This window comes from Asparagus officinalis, chromosome 7 (assembly GCF_001876935.1).
Source record: "Asparagus officinalis chromosome 7, Aspof.V1, whole genome shotgun sequence".
In the NCBI taxonomy this organism is placed as follows: domain Eukaryota; kingdom Viridiplantae; phylum Streptophyta; class Magnoliopsida; order Asparagales; family Asparagaceae; genus Asparagus; species Asparagus officinalis.
In genome coordinates, this window is record NC_033800.1 from 64,240,677 (window position 1) to 64,249,238 (window position 8,562).

The following is an 8,562-nucleotide window of genomic DNA, read 5'->3' on the forward strand; positions in this document are numbered from 1 at the left end:
GTTTTAAAAAGCAATCTGGGTGCCTGCCGTAGGTGCCCCTGGCCTCCAGGCCTAACCAATACTTAGACCCTGAGCAAAAGGCTGTCTGGGTTCCTGCCTAGATGCCCCCAGGCCTAAGCGGTACTTAGACCTTGAGCCGCTTATGCAGTCTGCACCTCTCAAAAAGGGTTATAGTGATCGTTTATGCATAGCAACGAATGAAGAGAATGAGCTAAGTCAAAATAGATCGGATCGAAACTTTGCATAGAAGTCCATCCTTGGTAAGCGACAAGAATAGGATTTTGAATCTTTGAAAAGAATCCTTCCCCTCCTGATGCTAAAAACGGGTACATGCTGCTTAAACATCCGCCTAAGCGCTAGGTCCGGCGCCCAGAGGCGCCTAGCACATTCTAAAACACTGTAAGTAATCAATGCTAACATAGCGGAAGACGATATATACCTTCACCGAGAAAAAAAATCCACTTAGGTCAACAATCTAATATTGCAGAGACATATAATTTTTCTCTTTTTCCTTTTTACTCTTTTCCTTTTCTCTTTTTTCCTGTGACTGTGCAAAGTTCCGTGGTCATGTGCAGGGTCTAGATTATGCATAATCTTCCTAGTTCCAGGTTCTTGCAATGAAATCTGATTCAAGTAGATTCTACAAGACAAGGTTCATGCTCGGACCACTCTTATAATCAAGTCCTGACTATGGGTAAAAAGGGTAAGTCCTTAAGAGTTATTGATGCAGCTGTGTATCTAACCCCAAAAAATGTCAGAAATTTAAGAGACAATAACCTTGTGGTGAAAACATTTTTATCATATTGCAGTAAGAAAAGAAAGAAACAATAAAACAGAATGTAAAAGAAAATCTCAACATACAGAATCTGCAGCAGCCTGTAGAGTAACATGATCGCCCCATTCCCCACTCCTGCTTTACAGTGGGAATCACATTAATATACATTCTCGCATCTCCGTTATGTTTCAAATATCTTGTATAGAATTAAAGAGATCATACTTTGACAGCTTTTTCAGATAGTCACCGTAAGCCATGGGGACATATCCCTCATAGTTCTCTGGGTGAGATTTAAGCTGGAAACAAAATCAAAAGAAACTTAGCAGCACATATCTCAAAAAATGAAGCAAATAAAATAGGCATGAAACAAAAGACATTACAGAGGAGAAAACCTAAACCTAATTGATGGAACACGCAGCATCCAAACTATGCTTACTAAATATAACTATTGATAAATGATGGCCAAACCTGATTGATAACCTGCTGCCGCACGAACTTGTGGTGTTCAGGAGTACGGTAAAATTGATCAGATAGAGCTCGGAACTGAACAAATGTAGAAAACAAGTGACACCAATTAACAAGCAGGAAAATTACAAAGACAAGAAAGACAAGGAAGCTAGTGGAGCACTTCAGGGAAATCATCATTAATGCTTGGAGAAAACAGAAAGAAAATCAAGTAACGAAGCTGGAAATGCAAGGAGTTATATGTGATTGTGAGTCTTAGGTAAGGATTAAAATAGCTAAGTGCTTTATATTTTCAGCTCAAGCCTTACCTAAGTGATCAAATAAGCTTTAGCCCTGGATTAAATGACCTATTAAATTTCAGCCCTTGGATCGTTTTACACCCTTGGACCATTAAGTAAGCCTACTATTTTCACATTATATAAAATATTTGGATTTCTAATTGTCAAATGATAACAAAGCAACACTAAAAGAACCTGAAAGCAGCTTAAACCAAACAAAACCATAGGTTAACAAACCTGACAGTTACCATCTCCTTGAACCTTAAGCTCGACCAGCTCATATAACTGTAATCTACAAGACAAATAGCAACATCAGTAGCAGAAAATAGAAACTGTAAAAGAGAACATGGAAAACTCAAGTTAATAAATTCTAAACAGCATACACGAAGGACAGCACATCATCATCATGACTAACGCAGATTTTAAAACTACGAATGACACTAGTGATGTATTCTGGCAAAGACATGGATGCTCAAAGTCTACACACAAAGATACAGCTAAAAGTATAGTTTATCTATCTGTGCATGCATGTGCATGTTGAATCAATGATTTGTCACAGGAGAACCTAAAAATCACAAGGGAAGAAATGAAGCATTTAGTTCAGTGTCATCTTACAACAAACGTATGATGACAATTATTTTATGCACAAGCTTTGAGACAGGGACACGCATGTGCATTGGAGACATATGACAAACAAATTCTTAGTAAGGCAAAGATATATGTACGTATGTATGTATGTGTGTATGTGTGTGTGTGTGTCGTGGAAAATCGAAGAAACAAGTAAAGCTATGCCTTTTCAGAATATGATAAGCATACCCAGTTCTTGACTGAAAAAATGTCAAAAGAAAAGGAAACGAGAAATTGGAGAGACAAGGTCAAAAGACAGCTCAGCAAGGGAAAGAAGAAATGACAAAGAAAGTAAAAAAAAAAAGAATGAGTAGAAAGAAAGGAAACCTTAGTACCTTATTAATGCAAATCATCCACTAAACAATATAAGCCATTAGATAACGGCTATCTTCAGTTTATTTGTTAAAGCCAATTACCACAGGTTATATAAGAGTAAACTATTAATGGAAAGGACAGAAATATTCTTTTCAGTTGACCCGTGATGTAGATATATAAAATTAAATCCCGTTAGAATAGTTATACATTTGCGCTTCAAATTATTTCTAAATTGTATAAGCAATTAGCATAGCAAGGATAGCATTGTTAATAATTGTTTCTTTTAAGATGCTATAAGTTATTTCCATTACACGCATAAGACGAACATACACGTCTAAACATACCATATTCTGACATCCAAGTTCGATGATTTCCATGTCCCCACACTCGTACTAGTGTTGCCAAGCAATACCAATATCTATCTTTCCCAACTAATAGGTAGAAACTGATTAAATTTTATCACATATGACAGCTGGCCAACGTACAGCTCAAGAGACAAGTGAGAAACATCAGAGCATAACCTACTTGAGATGGACTGAATGCTCAAGATTCCAGGCATTAATAAGCCAAACAAATATTTAGGTAAAAATTTCTCGATCCGCCCGTGTAGGAACTTGACCTCATGCTTATATATTAAGTTTACAGAGTATTGCATTACAATACAATTAAAATCAACAACTGATATGATTTCTATACTTTACTTCTTGGCAACAGTAATCATATTCAATAATATCAGTTACTATTGGTAGCTGACTGAATCCAAAATCGTTTAATTAAATACATGTACAAAGTTCAATATCTAATCAAATATCTATATTCATATCCATATCCACTGCATATGCCGAACAAAACCATCCACTATATTCTCTCGCTCTGTATACATCCCTTTTCTCAGTCAATTACACAAATCTTCCTCTATTTCCAATAAAAATAGAATTACCTTATTCGGAGAGCACTATTTTATTTCCTTTTGTTGTAAGTTCTTAAGCACAATTTGCTACAGTACCCAAACTGAAGCCATCGACCAACTCCGTCGTGTACTCAAGTGACATCAAACTCTGTTGAAACTTGAAGGTGAATCCTTGAGCTAGTCCAAAAAGAGAGGTGGAATCTTCATAAAATTAAAATTCAATTCCTCAAAAAAAATCTTTGGAAACATCATATTATATTTTTTTAGGACAACCTTCTTTTTTAAAGAAATGATAATAAAAAAATAGAAGTATATGCAAGAGTAAGAGATCAATCGTATCACTACACCAGTCTTAGCATTAATTACGATTTCAAACTTAAGTAGCTAAATATGTAAATTGGAGCTGTTAGCTTCTAATAGATTGTCACACTTCGTGCACCTTATTCATCAAAATCCAATTGATTAGTGACCATACAGATGTTCACTCACTCACCAGATAATATTCCATTGAACACAAGCTAGATAAGTGAATATTCCAGCAGAAGTACTTTCATAGTTGAAACCATAGAACACACACACGCACCCCTACAAAAGTATATATTCAAGAGTTTGCTTTATTGAACAGCATATGCACTGTGATCAACTTAATATTTAATACAATAATGGCAGCAGTACTATATCCTGAGGTCTTCAGATCCAACACAACATTTTCACTCGTGCTTTAAGATAAATTCCAGAAGGCAGTACCTGTCAAGAAGCCTCTGATGATCTGACGTAGCTTCATCCACAGATGGAATTTCTCCATTGATTCGTGGAACATGCTGTAGAGACGAATCAACATATCAGGGCAAGCTGGTTCTTATAAAACTCAAACAAACACACAAACAAAAAAGAAGTACTAGTGAGCTACGGCAGCACTACCATGACCAAAGCCTCATACCAAACTTTTGTGCTTTTGTACACAAATCCCATTAATACAATATATATAAAGCTCCATTAAAGAAGCATGCCTTCTGCTATATTGGCATTAAATAAATTCTTACTTTTCCCTTAAAAGATGCCAAATATTGCATTAAATAAACTGAGAAGAGCAGTAGCTATTAATACAATGGTACAGCTAGCAATATTACATATTTTTTGCAACAAATATCAGATGAAATCACATGGACATGTATCTAGTAAACAAGTGCATGTGTGCAAAGATGGAACAAAAATTCACACAAGCATACATATAGACAGAAGAAACATGTTCAAAACAATGGTGTCAAAAAAAATTAAGAAATTCAACTTTTTTCATTTTATTTTTTTCGAGGAACCTTGGCTTAGCACGCCAAGTAAATCAAAGCCCCCCCCCCCCCCCCCCAAAAAAAAAAAAAGAAAAAGAAAAGAAAAAAGCAGTCCAAACCCATATGAATAGCACAATTGTTGCAATGCCTAATCATTAGAAATTGGGGATAGTCATGTCATAGACAAGGATCAACCCTTAACCTTTTGAGCCAAGGCCCCAAGCCCCAACCACTAGGCCACAAATAAAGTAAACATGAAACAATAGAAGTTAATTCACGTAAAAAAAGCAATAAACAAAAACCTCTCGAGTATTTGACAAATAAAAAAGTTAAGGATGTTCCCCCATAAAGTTTCTACCACTACATCAAAGCTCAATTGTTCTAAGGATGGAGTATTATGCCTTTATATTGACACACTCTCGTAGATTGTGCATGGGCCACTTTTGCATACCAATATTTTCTAATCCTATCCACTTTATATGGTACACTTGACTCTAACGCCATTTTAAACCTGTGTAATCATATTAAACTCCGAGATTGTGTTTAAGGAGTTATTTTTACATTCTCATCCCACAGGTTGAGCGCTTTATTGACTAAAATCTGGGTGTTTTGCAGCAGTACTTTCTTTTTTTTGATTTTTTGAATCTAGACAACTTTGATAACATCTCAAAGCCTCTACAGCTGTACCAAAATTCCCAAGTTATGGGGAATCTTGATAGCATATAGAATTCTGTCTCAACAAAGCACGAGACAAATGCAAACACAAGTTAAAGGTGGTAGTCATTATAGATGAATATATCATATAATCGTAGGCTAAAGTCTCCTTTTGCGCTTTAAAATCATTATTTGCATTGTTCATATTTTAAAGATACAACATAATGATAGAAAAACAAATATATAAAGGTTAGAAAAGAGGAAATAAAGTACAACTAGGTCCACAGAAATGTTGAATTTAACTAGATAATAACTCGAGCAAATCCAGAAAAAAGTTATGCTCAGACTCACAGGAATAGAGACCATCTGATTCAATCTTTTGCCTAATTCACCTTCTAGAGCAGAGGAGTCATCATAAAGTTCAAACTCCTCCAATTCATATGGTATTTCACCTAACGTTGAACATGAACTAGAGGAGTCCACATCGCCTTCCACCCGAACACGCTCACTGGCTGTATGGACACGTGTATCATATTAGTAGAGGAGAAATGACAGGAATCTAACACATTGCACACTCAAATAAGCATGTCCAATCATCTATAAGTACCTGGATAGAAATCACTCATTGGTGGAATGAACCAGTCTTGTGTAAGAACAGATGCTTGGGAATGTTCTTCACCTGCATGTGAAGGACAAGTAGCTTCTGCAACAGCAAGTTGCGAAAATTCTTCCTGAAGAGCATGTGCGATAATCTCATCATTCTCTACACAAATATGGTCTGTACCAAAATTACCTTCTCTTGTATAACCCAAATCATAGAAGTGGGCATCATTTTGAGCAGTTGACCCACAGTAGCTGGTATTGGGATATGGTTCAACATGAAGAATGTCAAGACCCCAACGAAGAATATCAGGATCTTGATCATACATAATCATCAGCTTATGATAAATCTTCAACTAAAATATCCTGGAAGAACAACAGTACCTGCAATAAGCTGCCAAAGGGACACACATCAATTAATCTTAAAATCTTACACCACCTAAATATTTCTTAACACAGTTAAAGACGCCAAAAATACAGCGTAGAGTAAATTATCCACCAGAGGAAAAATTAACCATTGGGACCTCAGATAGCTTTAAAAGTCCACGTTTTCTTATTTCGGCTATCATTATTAGGAATGAAGAAAGGAGCCTGGGAAGCATTTAATGGTTAAAGCAGAGATATCCAAGATGCAGCATTGATCACAAATAGGTTCAAGGTTAACTTCAATTTACACTGGATTACTTCATTGTTTCTATTATTCATACTCTCCAGAAAATTAATATTTGTTCTCTCCAAACTAGAGGATGATTCCTTCTAAAATAAGATGGAAACTATGCTATTAAGGATAGTCATCATCCTAAGTCTATCCTAATAGAGAATAAGAAATGTGCAAAAAATGAAGTCATTATCCTCTGGTGATAACTTATAATCAACATATTTCTCAAAAGGAAGTCCTTCACTCTTCTACAAGATCAAGTTTTTGATGAAGCAAGCTGGCATACAAGGATAGCAGTGCATTAACTCCATACTACAAAGGGGATAACCATCTTACCTGTTAGATCTCAAAAAAATAGTCATGGATTATTTAAAAATTTTTAAAGAGTCCAAGTTATGGTCTACAAGATTCTGAAAAGGTATCAAGTATCGGTAAACTCTCCTAACAAATTACTTCAAGTGTGTCCACCCTGGAAATATGCCATAATTGGATTATTAGCCACTGATCTGTGAACGATAGATTCTTCCTCTTTTCGTAGCTGGCTCATACCACAAAACATTACATGTACATACAAGATTAATGAAAAGCGGTCGGAGCATGCTGCTTCTCAAGAGCAAAAGGAATAACTGTAAGTTTATGACCAAGAAGAGGTTATGGCAATTGACATGAGTATCAAATAAAATACAAACTATCTATTTGACTCTTGCTAAATTTGCTAAATTAACTCTAGAACAATTCAATCATCTGAACTCTAGAACTCTAGAACATGAACTCAATCTAAGATTGATATGACCAATTCAATCAACAATAATCCTTCTGAAACTCAATCACATATCTTAATGCAAAAAAAAATGAGTCTTTTCAGACACGATCTACCCCATTCTTCCTAAATTATTAACTAAGAATCTAAAATCAGGTGCTCCACTGATATATTTCGTTAATGAGAGGTGCTCTAATGATGAAATTCATCAGAGAAACACAAATAGCTAATGCTATTTAATATTATCGACCAAAAAGTTCATCAGAGCTCAAGAACATGAACTTAATCTAAGATTGATCCAATCAGTTCAATCAAACAACTATTGTTCTAAAACTCAATCAATCGCATATCAAGAAGCAAATACTACAGCACTGTCATAATTTAACTGTAAGAAGTAGAAATAAAAACAGAAAGAGACAATCTATTTCATTCTTCCTAAATTAACTAAGATCAAGCTCTCTACTGATGATATTCATCGGATTAGATATAAAGATTATCGGTCAAAAATCATCTGAACTCAAGAAGATGAATTTGATCTAAGAACGATCTGATCAATTCCTCTAAAACTCAATCAATCGCATATCCAGAATCAAAAGTCTAAAGCAGTATCACAATTGAACTAAGCGAGGTATCAATTTCTAATTAGATCGATGAAAACTATAATTGAATTCAACAACTTACTCGAGATCGACGCAATCCGAAAATGAAAAATCCGATGAAATTAAGAGAAAATTCTTGTTTCTGGTGGGGAAAAAAGAGAAGACATCCAGACGCCACGCAACAAAATGAGAGAGAGAACCGGGAGAAAGAGAAATCTCGCGGACGTCACGGATGAATAAGTCCGATTTAAGCGGCGCGGCTGTATCCTGCTTCGAGTCCACAAACACACTCCGCACCCACTCATGACCCGCTCACTGACATGCGGGTCCCACTCGCTCGGCATAAGGGGTGACGTCGCCGGCTCTATCCTCTCGCCAACGGTCCGTTGGTCGTGATTGGCGTTGGTTCCCGACCGCCCGATGTGACTGACGCGTGGACGGCTGAGATGCTTCAGGGACCTCTGTTTGTTTGTATCACGGGGAGAAAAGGGAATCTCTGCCAATATAGTATCAATCTGACGGTCCTCAGTGGGCGGGCCCCACCATCGTCCTCCCGATGCACGGCCGGTCTCCTGGCCCTCAGCCCAAGCGGAACGCCGGATTGTCACCATCAGTTCGATCCAGATCTAACGGCT

General features: G+C 36.6%; 1 protein-coding gene across 9 annotated transcripts in view; it reads right to left on the bottom strand.

Annotated features, from left to right (window-relative positions):
• LOC109848225 (OTU domain-containing protein DDB_G0284757-like) overlaps positions 1–8,396 on the bottom strand; it is a 9,547-nt gene extending 1,151 nt beyond the window's left edge. Inside the window, exons 1-10 of one of the 9 annotated variants that reach the window (XM_020417639.1) lie at positions 8,010–8,393; positions 6,295–6,304; positions 6,104–6,165; positions 5,918–5,989; positions 5,662–5,822; positions 4,118–4,191; positions 1,756–1,810; positions 1,244–1,318; positions 998–1,071; positions 862–910 (exon numbers count right to left, since the gene is read on the bottom strand). In XM_020417639.1, the coding sequence (XP_020273228.1) occupies positions 862–910; positions 998–1,071; positions 1,244–1,318; positions 1,756–1,810; positions 4,118–4,191; positions 5,662–5,822; positions 5,918–5,936 (507 nt within the window). In that variant the 5' untranslated portion in view covers positions 5,937–5,989; positions 6,104–6,165; positions 6,295–6,304; positions 8,010–8,393. Of the gene's footprint in view, positions 1–861; positions 911–997; positions 1,072–1,243; positions 1,319–1,755; positions 1,811–4,117; positions 4,192–5,661; positions 5,823–5,917; positions 6,305–8,009 lie in introns of all 9 variants that reach the window. The other 8 variants (XM_020417638.1, XM_020417635.1, XM_020417634.1 and 5 more) reach the window with 8 other exon arrangements.